General features: G+C 39.6%; 1 protein-coding gene across 2 annotated transcripts in view; it reads right to left on the bottom strand.

The window, feature by feature from the left end:
• The window catches only part of rabgap1l (RAB GTPase activating protein 1-like), a 97781-nt gene that overhangs the window by 20781 nt on the left and 56439 nt on the right, over nt 1-20561 (bottom strand). For both annotated transcript variants that reach the window (XM_063891259.1, XM_063891260.1), the window contains exons 15-19: nt 15234-15308; nt 13423-13548; nt 11749-11892; nt 8681-8722; nt 3552-3680 (exon numbers count right to left, since the gene is read on the bottom strand). In XM_063891259.1, coding sequence (XP_063747329.1) covers nt 3552-3680; nt 8681-8722; nt 11749-11892; nt 13423-13548; nt 15234-15308 — 516 coding nt within the window. The remainder of the gene's footprint in view (nt 1-3551; nt 3681-8680; nt 8723-11748; nt 11893-13422; nt 13549-15233; nt 15309-20561) is intronic.

Genomic DNA, 20561 nt, shown 5'->3' with positions numbered 1-20561 from the left:
TAGACAAAGAGATCTCAATATTTGCGAATTCATCTTTTATTAAATTCTTGCTGATTATTATTATTATTATTATTATTATTATATAAGTTAATTATCATTTGATTAAGGTATTGTTGCAACTATAATCATCCTCTTCTTTTTAAGGCACTGTGTTTTTTTCCTCTACCCCAAACATTATATGGAACATTTTCTCTTCCTGTGAGTGTGGCGTGTGTGTAGCCCTGTAATATCTACCCTAATATAGATTACCCTTACACTGTTGTGTCTTACTTCTGATGTGCTGCATATGCATGTCATCCTCTCTATCCATGTACATTTCCAGGGATAAGGATATTACTGTTTTATTAATGTTCACATCATTTGAGAGAGACTCCATGTGTGAAATACTCTGCACCACTTCAGTAAATTAGCATTGACAAAAAGCATTTAAAAGGGACTCATTGGAAGCATAAAGTAACTTACTAACAATTGCAACAAAGAGTGGCCACATTAAAAAAAATAAGAGCCACTGAATTATTTAACTAAAATGCATAAATAATATAAGTACCATATTAATAAAACAACATTTCTTAAATATATTTTCAATTAGTATATAAATAATAGACAACAAACATCACTATTGTAATTGCTATAAAAAATAAGGTAACGAGAGGTAACCACAAAAATCAATCCGCTGTTTTATGTTCACTACACTTCACATTCAATGAACTATTAGCTAGACTCTCTTAGTATGATATTTCAAATGTTAAGATGCATTTACTCATATATATACCTCAGGTAAGTCAGCTTAGTTAAAATGAACCAGCTTTAGTTTTTTAGCTAGCCATGTTAACATCTTCATCCATCGTAGGTCTTTCTCTGGGATTCTATATTTTTCCTTCTCTGTAATTGTTCTGTCTGTCTCACAGAAATATTTGTTTTTTCCCTCTGTGTGTTGAAGGGTAGCTTCTCTGCAGGAAGGATTAATCAGTCAAACCCTGGGCGGCAAATGAATATACGGCATCTCTCTTTTTTTCGCCAGCGGTCTGGTCGGGCGGATGTTTAAGAAGGCTGAGAAATTCAAATTCTTCCCATAATCCCCAGAAAGGCTAAGCCACCCTACTACCCGTTGTGTTCATCAAGCCAAGGTGCCAGTGAATTATTTCGATGTTTTAAGCAGCTTATTTAAGTTCAGCTGATCCGATTTAAACGCTGACAGAGAAAAATATGTAAAAAGAGGGTAGGGGTGAACTGAGAGCAAAGTGGCCTGAACAGAGAGGCTTTCCCTATTTTTCTCTGATGGTTTTTGAACATGGCTGGTCTTCTCTAACATATACTTTCAAGGAAAGCACTCTATTTACTGTGGCGTGTCACAAGATGAGGCTCAGTGTCAAGATAGGAAAGAAACGTGAGAAGTGTAATGAAGAAAATAATTATTCTGTAAGTTCTTCTCATCACTGAATGTTTCATCTCTCTCCCTCTCACCGACTTGCTCCACATACTTTTATCCACAGGGAATGTTGTATTTAAATAGCTAAAAGAGGTGCTGGTTTAAAGACTTGACAGTGGAAAGAGCAGAAATTAAATACCTCAGTCAGAAGCATAGACACTGATCCAATGTGTAAACCTTGGCTATTAGGAAGTGTTAAGTAGATTCCTCTACCTACGTCCAGTGACTTTCCAACATACCTGCATCAAAATCTGTATTTTATGTTTAATCACACAGACAGTTGTCGAATAAAAGGAAAAACCTGTTTGTATGCTCTTGTTCAACATATAGCCTGGCATGACAGGCTGCATTGGATTGTGCAAGCAGGCCAACATGTAACTAAACCACTAGAGATAAACAGTGAGTCACGGTGCAGGATATCCTGTATGTCAAAAACACAGAAATTCAGCAAACATGGGGTGATCGGAAGCATCGTCATCATTTAGAGACATGTGTCCTGCACGTACTGCCAAAATGCCCTTGAACACAACACTACATTACAACCTGCTTACTCACTGAACATTTTTGTAAGATAAGGAAGACGAAAAATGCCTGAAATGTAAAATATTAACTGTACGTAGAAACAAAAAGCGACCAGCAGATAAAAAAGAAAAAAAGGGTGGAGGGAGGATGATTATCTCTTCCATCTTTCAGTCGACTCTTTCCTTCCTCTATCAAAACACACTACCGTATAAATGCCCGCGCACGCACACACACACACACAACACACACACACACACACACACACACACACACACACACACACACACACACACACACACACACACACACACACACACACACACACACACACACACACACACACACACACACACACACACACACACACACACACACACACACACACACACACACACTTTCTCTCCTTCAATCAAATACTCCATGTACTGCACAGGTCTCTGGTGACCTTAGCAAATTCCCAAAATGCCAGCGGCCTCATTAAGGTTATTGGGAGGATGATAACATGCGTGTTTCTGTGTGTGTGTGTGTGTGTGTGGGAATTCTTGTGACAACTCAACCTTGTATTCTCTGAGGTCAACTATTACTACCATCCTGAAAGAGATCTTCAATAAAAAAAAAACAATAAATGCAACATACAAGAAAAAAATGTGAAAAAAACACCAATAAAACAACTACAATGAACACCATGGCATATTGCAAAGGGTAACAGTAGGAAACACAACTCAACTATTCATTAAACTGTCAAAACTACTTAGCAGATAGTGTACAGTGGCTTTTAAGAGCTAAAGACAAGTTGATTTAGGCACTGGAAAGCTCAACATTGAGCTGACACTCGGTATAGAGCTCTGTAAAAACAAGAGAAGCTGTAATCTTAATTCTCAGTAGGTTCAACCCCCTTGACATTATTACAATGTTTTCACATTGTCACTTGACACCATATTGTTGTAAAATATAGTTTACAGCCAATTTAAAGAATGTAGTAATTATCAGAGACATTTTCCTCAGACATCCCATCTGCTGTTTAACCAGTTTATAAAAGCTATTCCTGTTCTTAGCCTAATTTGTGTAGTACTTCTTTTGTTGATTTGTTTTTTACGTCATGTTTTGATAAATGGAATAAGAGAGCATTAACAACATCCAATCCTGAGGTCATATTGCGATAAATAAAAGTACAACCAAACATTTCACAGTATCACCGGCTAGTTGAGAGGGCTACCGATAAACAGCTCAGCTATAATGCTGTGTGGACCAATCAGTGATGTGACTGCAGTACCCCGCACTGCATTTAATCACCACAAAAGCCAAATCCTTACTTGACTTGCCGAATGACCTTTGACCCCTCTGGAAAAGGTTTTTGTGTCTCAGTGGGGGATGCTAAGATGGATCATAATTACAAATCCTTTTTTGTTGTTGATAGGATTCCTACAATAATCATACCAGAATCCAGGAGTGATCTGTAAGTGTGCCTTAGTAGCAACTTTTTTCACAGTGCAAAATGTTTTGATTTCATAGTCAAACTTTTAAATTAAGATACAGGTTACGTAAGGAATAAAGGTCTTAGGAATAGAAATGTCTTGTGTTGGTTTGTAGAGGTCCTTACCTTGATGTTGCAGGCCTGCTCCATAAGCCTGCGGGCGTTCTCTGCAGCTCGGTAGCGTTTGGGGAGCTGGACTCTGAAGAACTTGAGAGCCCCTTCAAAGTCTGCCTGCAAGAGGTCCTCTTTGGACGTCTGGAGCAAGACATGAGGAGGTGGGAGGAGAAGGGAATTGGTGGTGGAGACAGATAGACATATGATGGTCATTAAGAGTCAGACATACAGAGCACAGAATAACCTCCAGCAGCGTGTTGACCCCAGTTGCAGACTAAAAAGGCTCTCATCTTGGGAGCAATTGCCTTCGTCTAACTTTTTTAAGCCTCTCGCTAAAATGATCCTTTAGGGTGCTGTGGCCCTGAAAGTGTTTCATGTATTACGTGTTGAGTGAAGCAGTTTGAGATCATTGACGTATTATGTAAATCACAACATCAAGCACATAGATTATAGCAGAGGTCATTGACAAGCTCTCCTCTGCATTGAAAACAAGTGTCAAGATGCTGTACACAAAAACTGGAGCTGCTATGACATTACATTTGTACTGACTTCCTGAGTCCATGTCAATCAATATCACCCTCTGGTGGTGTAAGGATGCATTGTAACAAGGTGTATCCGGAGAAAATATTTTATGTACTGTACATGGCGGATCAACTGTCACTCGAAGGCCAAGCCAAGCTATTAAAAATGGTTCAGAGTTTTGTCTGTTTAATTTCTAATTGAATATAGGATGGTTGTTATGAAATGTTACTTCTAGGCAGCTTGAAATATAGACAGTAAGGGCAAGAGCAGATATTTGCATTCCAAGAGCTTCTTGTTTCAGTTTCTATATGAATATAGTTGTACAAGATTCAGGTTTTATAGCACAAAGCTAACATGCTAGCCTTCTCCTGCAAATAGGTTCAGGCAATCAGCTAACACTTCTGTCCAGTGTGACATACAGAAAAGTCCACAGAATAATTGTACAAGCTTCAGTTTCAAAAGATGTAAAGGGTTGAAGTTCAAACCTCTACCAAAAACAGATGCAATAAATATTTACTTGACCAATGCAAGAAGAGAAGAGACAGAAGTTTCTCTTCTGAGACATATTTGCCTGTTTTTCCATCTGTCCTTATCAGTAGCCCTTTTACTTTTTTAACACAAGTCAAACTAACAAAGGTGACTTTTTAACTCTCAACCAAAGCAACCCTGCATGCGCAGCTTAGTTCTCTCTCACCGCCAGCAGTTTAGGGACGAAGAGCCGGTGTCCCATCCCAAGGAGACCCATCGCCTTACAGAAAGAGTCTGCTGAGGCCTGACTGCCGTTTGCACTCTCCTCCGCATTTCCCTCTCCGTCCTCCAACGCCCTGTGCGCTGCTGGAAGGGGCAGATGCTGGGTCAGGGAAGGTATAGAGGTAGGAGACGGCAGAGGGGAGAGTGGAGGAGATGGTGGCGGGGTAGGGCAGGGTGAGGGAGAGGGGCGGTCCCGCTCCGGGGCCTGGGTGGCAGATGACTCCAGCATGTAGTCCGAACGTCCCAGTGGATTTCTTGGAGTTGTAGGACAGGTGGAAGGGGAGCAGAGTTTATTCTCCCTGAGCTGAGTTTTGTTGTGAGGTCACCGTCTAGTCAAAAAGAGGGTACGAGGTGACTGAGCTTCTGGGTGAAGGAGCTGATAACACTACATGAAGCAGTGTCCCAGGAACAAACAGCAGACCGGGCATCCAACAAAAGCAAAGTTACCAATTATCCAGTTCATCTAGTCCAGAACAGAATTTGGAGAAGTGGACGTCTGTGAATGCCACTCGGCCTGTACCACTGTCAGAGCCCAGTTACAACCACGAGATGAGACAAAATAACAGTCAAGAAAATATGTATTGACGCTGCATTTGGCATAATGCTGAGTCTTCCAGCTATCTGCCAGACTCGCTTTGAAATCTTGTCACACTTCCCACTGTCATCGTCCCGTGCCAAACTCCCAAAACCAATTCCAATCCAATACGCCGTTGCCTAGCAACAAAGCTGCTCAACACGTGGGCTGATGCTCCGTCAAACAGCAGCGATGGATAAGTACGCCACCTTTTTTAAATTTTCCTTCGTTGTAAGACTTCAAAGCCAGAGAGAAAACCTCCCTCAGTCTACACAACTGAGTGTCCTTAATGCTCAATGCTTCGTGCGGGCGTGACAACACATCACAGCACTGGAGAGGTTTTGTACCGTGTTTTCAAACAGGAAGCCGCTCCTGGTGTGAAGCAGACTGGGTTTAAAGTTTTTTTTAATGTAGAATAACCTGAATTAACAGCATGAGTCCTTTCATCTGAAGAACCCCAATTTAAGCCTGAGCAGGCGGCCCTGACAACATGGCAGAAGCTGTCGAGATGCGGTCTGTTTGCATAGGAGTCTGCCACTTTTCTGCCTTCCGGAAATGATGATGCATTCCTGTTTGCTTATGGCTGAGTGGATGCTGAAATCGTTGAGTCAGATTTAAGCCAGTGATGCAAGAAAAACAAGATGAGCTTCGAAAGAGGTAGAAAAACAGAGTGTATCACAATAGGATTATCTGTATCTTTACTCTTCCTCTTCACTGATATGACCCTCTGATCTGAAGTCTCAGTAGATCCACACCACTAGAGCAGTAAAAGCACAGTCCAGTCAGCAGCTCCAGCATGGACTCCAGTGTTTTTCACTCCGGCAGATATCCATCAGGAGCAGCAGCCAGACATCCGGTCTTTAATTAGTCAGTAGAATATTGAGATGGAAAGCCAGCTCCTTCGGATGGAAACTCATTTCTGCCTCTTCAACAAAGGCTAAAAAGATGAGTGTAAGCATTAATGTTTTGAGTTATCAGAGTGATGGTTGTAGCCAGAAGCTGGGGTGAGGCGAAGAAAACACACAGCGTTTCCTGTCCACCAGCTTTCCCTTTTCACTCTCTTAGCCTCCCTTGCTTCTTCTTTGTTATGCTAACAGCTAGCAGTAAGCAGGGGCGGCTCCTTTGCAGAGTTCTGGGTGATGAACAGAGGTAGCATCATGACAAATTGCATTGCCAGCAAACACAGAAGACGAAAAGGTAGTGGCAAAGCGTAAAGAGCTGTGGCAGACAAGAAGCTTCAATGGGAGGAAAAGATGAGGAGGAAAACAATTTGATAAAGAAACAAGAGCTTCCCTCCTCCAGGTCCAGATTGCTAACGATTTAGCTTATGCTCCTGTTGTGATGTGCACGGCGAGTGCTAAGCAGAAGAGGGAGGGAGGTGAACACAGATGGAGGGAGGGGTGATGCGAGCGGAGAAGAGAACAGGATGGGTGGAAGGGGGAGGAGGGAACCTCAGGGGAGAATGCCGTCATGCCTGGCCAATGAGAGGCAGGCAGTGGAAGCCCCTTCCACCCTCCTCACATCCTCATTTGTTCTCCATTCCCGACCATCGCATGCACCAAATCTTTCTGTGTCTGACACAGAATACATTATTGCTCAGATATAGAGCAGGAGGGCTTTTTAGAATTCACCCTGTCTGATTCATTTAAAGAGCAAAACCTGATTGAGCTGCACTAGGTAAATATAAATCGTTCAGTATATTTATTATAGTGAGTATTTATATTATAGGCATCACTGCAACATTTTTTTTTAATCATTACACCTGGCCTAGAGTTAAAAGTTTGTGTTGGAAAATTTGATTAAATACTGGATCACAATTCAATACTGGCAGATAATAGAATGTGAAGTACTGGTTTTGATGGCAAATTACACTTGATTGGGGATAAATTATTTTATGATTTTCAAACCCCTATTTTCCCATTAGCTTCTATGATAAGAAAAAAACACTTCTCATGTCCGTAATGGCTCTCACTGGATGATCATGTACATATACAGCCTCCATGAACCTTTTAATAATTTATTGATATAACCGATTTCCCTATGATTTCATTAATAGTCAAGTTTTCCGGGGATGGCAATAATAAAGTGAAACAGAAAAAGCAAGAGTTAACAACTAACATGACCCATGTGTTACATGATTTCCAGATTAAACATAACATAACGTTATTTTTTTATCTTAAACTTAACTTTAAAACGTATGAAAACAAATAAAAAATAGACATGATGCTAAACGATTGTTTCTTTTGTTCTTTTACAAGGAATACAAGGACTACATGACAAGGCAATCCCACTCTTCATCACAGAGTTATCTTGAAGTTTCAGCATGACTTCCACAAGAGCTGCCTCATCAAATTAACATTGACCAATGGGACACCGACATGCAATTTGATGCAGTGATCGATCCATCCCGCCACAAACAGATTTGATAACACAACAACTAGTAATTCTAAACCGTTCAGCTCTGGCAACATCCCTTCCAGACATGTTGGATTTGGAGATATTTATTTACTTTTGAAAATGTACATTTAGACATTTGAATTAGGAGTAATCAATCTTTAATTTTTCAACATTGGAAGGAACTCTATAAAAACTTTACCTGCATCTTAATGTCTAAAATGTAGATGCATTTGTTAATAAGGTTCCCTTCAGCTGAGGGCGTGTGGGTGCTATATAAAAACATTTGTATTATTAATCAAATACATACACCGCTCAAAACACATGCCACACCATAATAATACAACTATACATTGAAATGTATTACTTGCTTTTGTGGCACCCTGCATCCCATTCAACACAAACAGTCTTTACCTACCCGCCTAATTTGTTATTAATACAATCTGCCTCCTTACTCCCTGATGCAATTTCTGATTTGAGCACTAGAGGGCAATACCTGCCAACGAAGACACTCTGACCTCTTTTTAATGCGTTAGATTTAAGTACTAATGCAGCTCATCACACACTGTGCCTCTTCTGCATAGTCATGCTTTCCAAAAGCTTTGCAGTTTTCCTCAGAACTATGATGTACGCACTTGATGTACACACATTTTTTCCTAAATAACAACTCTTATAAACTCCTCAAAACATCTGTGCATAACCACCACTGTATTTTTTTATTTTGACATGGAATAATTGTACAAAAGTTTAAAAAAAATGTTTGCAGATTAGCTTATTCCTAAATCCATGTTGTATGAATAATGTGTCATCATATGACAAATAAGGATTAAAATGAATTTATTTAAAATTCACATGAATGTAAACAGATGCAAAAAGGTAATAAACAAAGGTAAGTACTAACCTTGAGCAGGGCCAGGGCTACGTTGAAAATGATGTTCAATCCCTGGAAGAGACAAAATAAATATGAATATACAGAAACGTTTAGGCAATTCATGTTTATCAGGATGCTTCTTTCTTTTTTTTTTTTGGGGTAAACCAGTGCCTTTAATATAGTGCAGTTGAGAAATGGGGGGAGAGGGGAAGACACTCTGCAAAGGGACTCGAACCTGGGTCCACCGCATGGGGATCAAACCCCAGTATATGGCCGCCAGCTCTACCCACTGAGCTATACGACGCCCTATCAGGATAATTTTAAGAGTTTAAGAGCATAAGTGTACTGTATATGTTTCTGATATACAACATTTGTTACAGAAGACTACGTATCAGTGCCAATAAGTCAGGTTTATTATCTGTTTTCTAATTGAATATACTGTGTACTAAAGTTGACACACATCATTTTTTATAATTACCTTTTAACAGTGCATGTATTTGTATACAAACCGCGATTGCACTGTAAATCGAGCATACATTATTTTTGTAAATTAGTAGCATTATTGCAAGGAAATATAAATGTACCCAGTTTTTAAATGAATCTCTACTGAGATGATAAAAATTCAAGAAAACTGAGAGGATTAGAGCAAAGGACTGGATAATAAAACCTCAAAAAACAAACAGATAAAGTCAGTAATGTATTGATCGTCATATATGAATCACATACATACATTTTGTTTCCATTCACTGATTTAGAGCCTGCACATGAATTGCTGTGACTATGTGTTTTACCCTCCCTCTTTTGTTGACACAATGCTTCTTATTTTGACACACAAAGAAAGAAAATGTGAAGCTGATGTCAGCTCTGCATGGGAACACCCGTCTCCTTGGTCTCCGTGACAACCAGTTCACATGGCAACACAGAGCTAAAAATATCTGGATGGCTCTAAAAATAACCGGAGACAGAGAAAAGAGAGGGGGTGCTCTGCTTTCACACACCTTTCTGTGTAGGCCTCGAGATGGTGCTACAGTGCTGAAGCAGGATCAAAGGTGTGTAGGAGAGAAAGTAAGATAATCTCTCTGTGTGTTTGTGTGTGTGTGTGTGTGTGTGTGTATCTGAACAAGACAGATTTAAGGGGAGAAACTGGGATAAACATGCACAGAACGTAGACATCCTGACTCGGATTGGGAATGTGACAGGGCGTTAGAAAAGGTAGGAGTTAAGTGTTAAAATAACGTGCATATCATAAGTGATATTGATTCGCAGCACTAAAATAGTTACCGGTAAACAAAGAAGCATTAACTGACAACTCAATTATGACCCCAAAAACATCATGCGACATCAATTCTGTGACCTTGGGACTCCCGAAAAATCAGTGGAACTTGTGATTTTGAAGCCCATGTATTCCCTCAATAAAAAAAGCTGATCAAAAGACAGAAAACACATCTTCTCTTCCTTCCTCATTGAGAAATTTCTGGATCTGGTCTCAGTGGTATAACTTTGCCGTCTGTTCCCCATTAGAGGGGACTTCAGAGAGATGGCTGACACAGTGTTAGTGGTTGCAAAACAAACAATACCTGGTACAGTGTTCAGAGATGTAGGTTAAACTATTATAAGATTGGGTCATGGAGTGAGAGACAGCAAAAAAAAAAGACCTGCAGTAAAAAAGTTGAAAGACAATAACAAAAACAATGAAAGAGAAACATGATAGAGGGAAGGAGCAATAAAAAGCCGTAGAGGAGGATGGAGAGGGGGGCAGACAGAGAGGGATGCAGGAGATGAGAACTGGTTTAATGAGCAGAATCTCATCATGCGGCTCATTGGGTGAGAAAGACCTGGGAAACTTTTAATTGTCCTGCCTGGGGCCAATAGGAGGACACAGAGAAGGAGGGAAGGATAGAGAAAAGGATAGAGAGAAGAGGAAACAAATATGGCATTTGGCTTTTAATGTTTACATCATGACAATTTTTAAATCAAAGATGTAAAAAAAATATCTATGAAAACCACTGATAATTCCACATTTGTGTCTATTTATTTTTGACACAAACATAACATTGAAGGTTGGTGGATTCTTTGTCATGGTGGATTATATGCAAGACAATCTGATTCATTGGATCACACTATTTTGCTGAGTCACTTGGCATGGTGTAACTCAAGGCTCTGTTCATTGCCCCTTATTACTTTGAGATCTGTGATTCTAACACATCTGACACAGATGCATGGTTCCACATTTCGAGGATAAATAACAACAAATTATGTTTTTTTCCTATTCTTTAACTACGATGAAAGACTGTAAAGAACTTAAAAAATATGATGATGATGATAACAGGTAAAGAATTTGTTTGTTTTATAGTTTTAAGAGTTTTGTATCTTCACCATAATGACAGTTCACGTAGGAATGAATAGAACAACTGTTTATCAGAGTTCAATGTGTTTCTTTTTAACCTTTTGATCATTCAAGCTCCTCTGTGATAACAGGAGAATACACTTCTCAAGAATTTTACAGTTAAAAACGTTCTTGCGAAATAAGAAGAAAGAAAGTAGGAACCCTTAATCGTCCCCACAGAGGGGAAATGTACACTCTGGATTTGACCCATCCTAGTGTTTGGAGCAGTGGGCTATATACAGTGTGGCGCCCGGGGAGCAGTGCAGGGAACGGTGCCTTGCTCAGGGACACCGCATTAGCACTTGGTCTTTTGCGGGACTTGAACTGGTGAACTTCCAGTTCCTAAGCAAAGTCCCTTATTATCTTTATCGTTATATACATTCTTAAATATTCAGCCATGGAGTTATAGACAAGAGCCGTTGATTGGTATCGGGTCAAATGGTCCTCATGTCATTAAATCCATGATATTATCAGCCTATAAAAACCTGAATACGCACCTCTATTGATTACATTGGTAAAGAGTGATGCATAAGTGCTGGTATACCTTTGCAGTAAGTTCCCCCTACTTGCCGACTCTTAGCTGATCAGTTTTACATCCTTGATCCCCCTCTCATCTTTTTAGAATGTGGACCCTTCCCACATTAGACAATGTCTACTAGATCACTCTGCATATACTCAAAAGAAAAAAGAAGTGCAGTGAGCCAAGTTATACCTCACAGAGCAGCAGGTCAGTGATGTGGAAAACCATGCACAGGGGGAACTTGGCAGTGAAGAGCGTGAGGAACCACTGTGAGGCGTACATGTGTGCCTCCAGGTTCAGCTCCTGGAAGTGGGACCACAAGTCTGGAAGCTGCTCCTGTGGATGCAAAATTAAAGAGCAGTAGGGTACATATCAGATAAAAGAGCAGGTACAAGACTAGAAAATATGGCTTTTTTATTTCAATTTTACTCCATCAAATTTTTCCTTATTCTTTATTAAATCATGCTGTCTTCCTGAACAATCTTTTAAGAGCCCGTTGAAGAAAACAAAACAATTCAGCATCATGTCCCAGCTACATTTTTCATACAAAGCAAACATTGTTAAAACTTCCAGTAAATAGATAAAAAGGGAAATATACTTTATTATGCAAAACCATTATATTCCCACCATGTGCTGCTGTTCTATTCTTTTATTATAATAAAACAGCAGCACATCATATTATTTTATTATTCTGTTTCTACATTTGTTCTTTTCTTGAACTAGCAAATAGTCTCTCTTCCTCACAATGTTCATTCCAAGGAATCTCTTTGGATTTTTTACAGAATTGAGAACAAGAGGAAAAAAGGCAGCTGTAACTTTGAAGTTAAAGTGTTGTGTTAGCATCCATATATGTACAGTGATTGAATGATTGAATTAGTCAGATAGCGTTCCACTTCGACCAACTTTTACCGTGTTACATCACACTTGACTGGAGTAGATAGTGAGCTGTGCACTAATAGTTAGCAGTCAATGCTAACATCCTTACATTGATTACATTTGGTCGATGCTAACCAAGTTCAACTTGAATCTGCAAGACGACTGCTAGCAGGGCCTGGATGGATTTCAGGACCCAATTAAACTTTGCTCAGTGAGTGGATTTAGGCTTTAATACCTGAGTGCGAGTAAAGCTAACCAGCAGCAGGATTATCAGCCTCAACAGACAGAATGAATGCTGTCTCACACAAAAAGACCTACAGTATGTGTCCTCTATTATAATTATAATATGTGACCATGACAAGTCAACGACAAACATGTCGTCCCCCTCAGATGATGCAATCCCTGGAAACACGGGCTACATTTTTTAATATCATAACATTTTCCTCGCTTAACGGAAAATGCAAATACATTTTGAAAGGCTATTTGTACCATCAGCTAGTCTGTTCTTTTTAGTGGCAGCCAGTATGTGTAATTTCACAAACCCTCCATTCAATCATTAATTATATAAAAAATCCCACGGGATTCTCGAGAAAGTATAAATGTTGGTGTAATCGAGTGTAAATTAAGGTTGTTGAGACCGGTATCGTAACATTGCCAATCATTTTTGCTATGTTTTTTAACTGCACTGCCAATAAGAGTCTCCAACTGGCTTTTTTCTGTGGTTCCAGATGCCAAGGCTCATGGGTATTGCAGTATTTTAAAGTGACGGTCAAGTCAAACTGACCAGCAAAAACTTAAAACTGGTGGCCATAACTTTAATGTATATGGGTGTTACATCAACTAAAGAAAAAAAAGTGAAGAAATCGAGTCCTCCTACTGTCTGTTCTTCCATTCAGGGTTATCTTCACAGCATTAGGTAACTTTCCGTCGCAATGTAGTACAGTATGATTACATATTAAGTTATTCATTATAAAGCATTGCATCACTAACCTGCATCAGCTTCTCCAGCTGGTAAAACTTACAGTGAAGATCCTCAAAGTTGTTTTTGTAGAGAGCTCTGAGGCCATACTCATACATGATCTTCACCAACACACAGAAGGCCTGTTCCTCCGGCATCTGACACCACAGGAATAACAATTAATACCACCAGGAACATGTGCAGATCTCCACATGACAGTTGATGGTAACGGAGTCTTCAAAACAAGAAACAGACACATTTAATTATCCTGTGTTATTCGACTGGCTCCAAATGAAACCAGAATGACAAGAAGAATGAAAAGGTGTGAATGACATTCAATTGGTGCCTGCAAAATGTTGTTTTCATGTGATTCTTTATTGTGCTGAAGCTAAGTGGTATGAGAGTAGGTTTAAAACGGTGTGTGTCTGTGTGCATATGGGTTTATTTCTCATCACACACACACACACACACACACACACACACACACACACACACACACACACACACACACACACACACACACACACACACACACACACACACACACACACACACACACACACACACACACACACACACACACACACACACACACACACACACACACACACACACACACACACACACACACACACACACAAGTGAGGTGATATTTAATCAGAGTGACAGTATATGTTTGGGACTGAATGCGCTCCTCCAGGTAAACCCGAACCCCTATTAATATTCCTGACATCTCCTCTATAACCTCTCCCTTCTTCCTCTATAACCCGTCTTCCTCCTCCACCTCCTCCTGGATAACCTCTCTTTCTTTTACTGCTGCTGTCCCATTTATCTCTCCCCCTCCTCCTCTGTAACTTCATCCTGATTTCCTCCTCCACTCCTGTCTCCTCTCTTCTCCTCTGTACATCATAATGTGTCTTCACTAAACTCATCCATAGTTCTCCTACCATTTCTTCTAATAACTCCACCTCCTTTTGACCTCTCTTTCACTCTCTACTCTTCCTCCATCTTCCTTGTCTTTAACCTCTGCTGCCCTTGTTATTTGGATTTGAACCAAACTTCCCTTTTCCAATTGGGACTCCCGCCTCCATGCATCTACACCTGTCTCTCCTCCATCTGTCTTTATACACCTTCCCTAATAAAGATTTCGGATACGTTTTACGAGTTGCAGCCCCTTTTGAACAGACAAGAAACACTGACAACAGTTAAATATGTACTGGGATTGAACTACAGAGCAGGAGTTACTTTAAGAAGTGTGTGTATGTCAATGACCTTGGAAAATATGTGAAGTGAATTATGATCTTGTCCTCCGGTTTCCAACTTCACATTTTCTGCTATGAATCTCTTATGCTTTCAGCCTTACCTTCCTCGCACTCTCTATTCCTCAACATCATTCTTTTATGAAGTGTTTTCATTACAGTGCTCAGCCAGCGATTTTCTTTCTGTCTCCCTCTCTGCCTCCATTTATACTCTTATATAGTCTTGCCTCTGCTTTATTACACCTAGCTCAAGCTAGACTTGGTTTCCATAGATGCAGAGATGTGAAGGTACAGCTGCACAATGCTAAGATATTTTCTTTGTTAAAGAGTTTATCATGTAAAAGTTTGTTTAACTGCTACTCAAGAAGTCTGTATCATCAAGGTTACATTCCGGCAGCTCCAAAGAGTCTCACTTTTAAAGTCCTGGTGCAAGGAAAAAGTTGTTCTGGCTTTACAAAGACTAAATAACACAACTACATGATATTACAACGTTTACATTGTATTCATAGAGTCATCAATCTGATGCCTCTTTTTGAACATGAGACTGCGGGCTCAGTGGACAGATGGATGATGAGTTTACTCACATGCAGCAGGAGAACAGCAGCGAGGAACGACTGACCCTGGCAATAACCAATTTCCTCATCATAGACAGAGTAGGCCTGCGAGAGAGAAACAAGGAGAGAGAAGGGAAATGCATTTGGTTAGTTCATCAGCAAGGCATCAGAGGTCACTGACACTAATCAAGGATGTTTACAATGTGTTAATGAAGCTGTCATTCAAAAACCTCCAACTTTATAGAAAACAATTGGAATGCAAAGCCAAGACGTGTATTCTGTAGAAACATCCGTTATATTTGTTAAAACTTTGAGGATTTAATTTAACTAATGAGGAATCATACACAATATTCATTTACAGAAGGTTTTAATGATAAAGCAAGGGCATTACAATTCTGAAAGAAAAAAAAAAGCCTCTTTAAACTCAAGTAATCTAACTAAGCCAATTGTGAGGAGTATATCACACGTTTCCTTTTCTTTAGATGGCAAAAGACCAAGAGTTCCCTTGTTAATAACATACAGGTTATTGAGACAAATATGCTCTGAAGGCTGAAGTCTGAACTGGATGCTTTTCAGGTTTGAAATTATGTGATTATGTTTTGTTTTTAATTGTTTCTCATTTTTTGTCCAAGTGAAACAAAACCACCATTGTGTCCCAACCATGTTACATTCCTTTTCAATGCAGAGAGACATAATTATATGCATCCTTAAACTCTGAGAGGCTTGCATATACAGTACATGTTATCACCATCATTGGCATGTGCATATAATCTTTTTTTAATAAGCATTATTAACCCAGCAAAGGTTTGCCAACGCTCCTTCTCTTAAGATTCACACATTCACACTAAAGAGCTCGAAGTTCAACCACAATGTGATTCAGTTACACCCGTCAATGAACAACTCCAGTGGAGCAGCTAGGGAATATATTGTCTTGCACTTCAGTGTCGAGTGAGGGGTGAGTAGCAGCATTTGGTTTAACAGTGAGTCAGTTTAACCTCCTACATAAAACTATGAATAATGCTGCTAAAGACTCTTGTTGTCTAGTATAGGTTATAGAAGCAAGAGTCCGGATAAGAAGAGTGATTAACTATGCTTACTCATCATGAACATTGGGTTTCCTTTAACTACACAGTTTGATCATATTTTCAGTATATTCAAACATCTTGGATTCCCTTTTCGGAGTTGGGAACAAGTCATCTCTACACCATTTGTTCAAAATGCTAAGTGCCTTAATCTAGATCTCTCCAGCACTTTAGTTTTTCAGAGGAATTTCCCTAGGGCCTGTCTTTCTCTCTTTTTTTTGTTTATTTTTGTCATTGTCAACTTATCTCTTCTGTTACTTTTACAACATTTATAAGGAATCTATTCACTAAAAGTCTCTTTTTCTGATAACATAACACAATTCAAGGCAACTAAGAAACTTTATAAATGATCAGTCAAAAAGACTTAAAGAGAAACTAAGAACTGGAACATTTGTGAATATTTTATGACAATAAACCTTTGAATTGAATTAGTTTTTTACCTGTTTACATTATAATTTTGCTGTGTTTAGCGGTAACTCTAGTGATGTCAAAAGAAAACCCAATGTACGAAACCTGTCTGGTCCCATCCTTAAAGCATGCAAGACCAACCAAGAAGAGTAACCTTCATATGACCGTTCAGGAGAGGCGCCGTCTCAAAACGGCTGGTAGTTGACACATCCACCAATCATGCTAATGAGCAAACAGATCCCCTTTCACAGAGAAACAAGGATCCAAGGAGAAGCAAAAAGTGTCTAAAACCATTCAACCTACGCTTTTTTTGCAATATCCTTAAACCATAGGAGTTGGAAGAATCTTACATAAGAGTCTGATGCCTGCCTATATGGGAGGTATCAGAGGTACAGTAAGTGGGGCACCACACAAGGAAGATAAACCACCTCACCTGACTTCTACATGTAAGCTGATGGGGGGAAACCAGCAGCTTTGCAGCTCTGGATAGGCACAGCACTAGAGCTGAGCACAAATCCAGAGAAAGTAGCACATATATTTCCCTTAGAAATATGTGGTAGTTGTACACGTGGTACACTACAAATGGTTTTGCTTTAAAAGCCTATTAAGGCTTTAAATTCAACTGGGAAGGGTTCAGTATCTTCCTCAGATATTTTGGCAGAATGCTCAGCCTTTGATGGACACTAACTTCAACTAGAGTCAAAGTTCTGCACATTGGGTTAAAGAATATCCCCCCATTTACAAGGTTGATAAATGAGTGTGGACACTCAGAGCTCCACTGCTGATCTGTTCGGCTAATTTGGGGTTTGATGTGGGGGTAATGGAGAATTCTTGTGGAGCTGTCTGAGGTGTAATCTACAAATTGACATGCTTGATGGAGTGTAGCATTCAAATGTCCCCAAACTCGGCTGGAAGAAAGGCACGCTGACAGATGGATGGGGGAGGTCCTGGTGGGTGAAATCTAAATTGGTTAGCCTGAGCAGATAATAGGCTCAGAGGGCTGGATTATTAGCATCTATATTCCTGGTTTCCAATAGCTCATAGTTTTTCTTATTTCTTCTATAGATGTGTATATCTTTGGAGACCACTTTTTCGACAGTACAATGTGTTAATAAAACACATTTGTTGGTCATTTGGTTCATAATGGCTGGCAAATACACCACTGCAATTTTTATCAGGTATCATTTTCACAAATGACCTGATAGTATTTAGAACATTTTTTTTTCATTGTTTGTACACAGTAGATCATACATAGGTTGATCCTGCTGCTATTGGAATGACCAATTATTATCCGTGCTGTGCTTTTCAAGGTATATATCTAGGCATGCCTTTATTAGACAACACATAGTTACGAGATAACTGGAAATTAGGGCAGAAAGATCATTATGACCGGTCCCCAGCTGGAGGAGAACCAGGTATGGTTCATCCTTAAAGCTTCACCTCTGGACCACCAGGGAATCACATAGACTTGCTGTTTATTAATTGCTGAGTAGGATTACGGGACATGTGAGAACATTCAAGCTTTGACTGATAAGACTTTGCAGCCTAAAGTCTTGTTTCCATGGCATTTTTTCTGCTACATTACTTGTTGTCTGTACAGCTTCTTACTTTAATATATCAAATCTTAGTGTCAGTTCCAGAATAAAAAGGGCTTCTGAGAGGTAAATCACGTTCTAAGAAAGCCTGCTTGCATTCTGTTTACAAGTATACACTAATGTGATGCGGACGGTGGTCACCAGGATTTGAGCTAGCATCCTGAATAATGTGTGCATGGAAACACTCAGTGATTACCGGGATATGCAACATTAGCCAGGTTGATGAGGCGTTCTCATGTTTGCTTTCCCCCCCGCTTTGTTTAAGGTTTTGTTTCCATGGAAATATAGCAGATATTCTCCTAATCCATTTATCCGAGAGTTACAGGTTTTCAATCCCCACACCAGCTGGAAGGATAAAGCTCCCCTCTCCCCTGAAAGCCCACTCTCAGAGTCTTGGGCGAGGCAGCTAACACCTGAATGTTCCAGCAGACCCTTCTGAGTGACAGCCAGTACATGTCATAGGTCACACAGGTTACCAGGAAGTGTGACTGAGTGGAGCATTTGAGAATGAAGCAAATTGTGCACGGAGCACTGGGAACCTTGGGGCTTATTACTGAGTAGGATATGAAGATGAATATACGCTTTGTCCTGGATTCTCTGTGCCTGTAACCCACTCATGCCTCAAGATCCAACCAACCTTATCAGCAGTAAATCTACATGGATTTGCATACAAATGAAGGCTGGCTCACCACTGACCTAGTTGGGTCCAGACTGGATGCTAACCTTCCCTGACAGGTTCTCCCAGAGCGCTGACTGCCCATACTCCGTAGCACCGGGAAAAATACAATGGAGCAAAAGTTTTCTTCATCAATCGCAAACTACCTTTGTTTTATGATTTCTCTGCGGTTACTTAATAGGCTATACTCCATCAGTGAGCCGTTTCTGAAAATTATCAAAGACATCTATTGCAGAGATCTAATTTTTCAGAACTCTTTATAAGTGACATGTAAATCACTCCCAAGCCTCGTAGACCATTAATGAGTATCCTTATTTGACCATTTGATTCCTTAAATCAAACACGCTGATTTCACATTTAGTTTTCTAAGCATGAAAAGACGGCTTGTTCTTGTTCATAGCCTCAGACAACCTTAGAAGAGAACAGTGACAGAGATTAATATTGGCTTTAATACATTACAGTAGTGCTGACCTTGCTTTTGTCTGAATAAAATGAACCGTGTGTCTGCACAGATAATACCCTCAGGATGTGAGTCGACTGGGACCCTCTCCTTGAAGCACTTATTTCTCACATTCATTTTAATGAAAAGGAGGCTAAATGGCTTTTTTTCTTTGTTTAAAAAAACAAAAACTTTACCAAGCTTTTTCCACAAAAGGTCAGCATGAAATATGGAGTGGCTTTAAAAGCACAATGTGTTAGATATGGCCAGAAATATTGTTTATAAGATCCAAAAATTGACATTATTATCATTCAACAATATAACGAAGTAACAGTTTTACAAATTATGCCCAGTTTCTCTTGTATATGCTTAGCTCCCAACATTACTGACAGAACTTTGAATAAAACCAAGCAATACAACATAAAATGCTGCATTTTAATGGAAAACTGGATACATTTGGATTCAGTTTACAGTCTTTCAGCAAAAATCAACATTGCCTTTTCCTCCAAAACTGTCATTTTAAGTCATTTTAATTTAAGCTAGAGGCTTAAGAGAGTTACAATAAGAGCAAGAAACATTCTGCCTTCAAACTTTATTTCTTGACTCTCATTTGATATTCAAAAACTTTTTTATGGGTCATTTGAGAGAAAATGCCACCTACATAACCACCATTAAAAAAATTGGACGAAAAAAATAAACGACTGTCAACTGAGTGGTGTGTATGTCCGGTAATGTGTAGGAAGGTTTCATGTTGATGTCTCAAAGCGGGCGCTGTCAATTAAATGTTGTAGAGCCAACCTGAATCGCCAAGCCAATTCCTCCTGAGCCATGCCAGACCCCAAAGAGCGAATCAACTAAAATACTAATGGCTTGGCTTCATAGGAAAAAAAGGCACACATTTTACATGCAAACATAGATTTCAGAATTAGCTTCTCATCTCACAGCACCTGGTACTCAGCAGGAATGATTTTAAAAATGTTCGATCACAGCGTGAAAGATTGTGCATTGCGATTTGACTCTCTTTTCCATGATGCTGTTGAGAAAGTGAAATATACAGTACTGTGTAATCCAATGATGATATATCACATTCAAAATATATTCATGTTACTCAAGCTAGAGCTTTGCAATTCACTGTAAGATTTTAAATCCCTCTATTTT

The sequence above is a fragment of the Eleginops maclovinus genome, chromosome 9, assembly GCF_036324505.1.
Source record: "Eleginops maclovinus isolate JMC-PN-2008 ecotype Puerto Natales chromosome 9, JC_Emac_rtc_rv5, whole genome shotgun sequence".
NCBI classification, from domain to species: Eukaryota; Metazoa; Chordata; class Actinopteri; order Perciformes; family Eleginopidae; genus Eleginops; species Eleginops maclovinus.
Note: the sequence above shows the minus strand (reverse complement) of the source record. Positions and strands in the feature narration are given on the sequence as shown.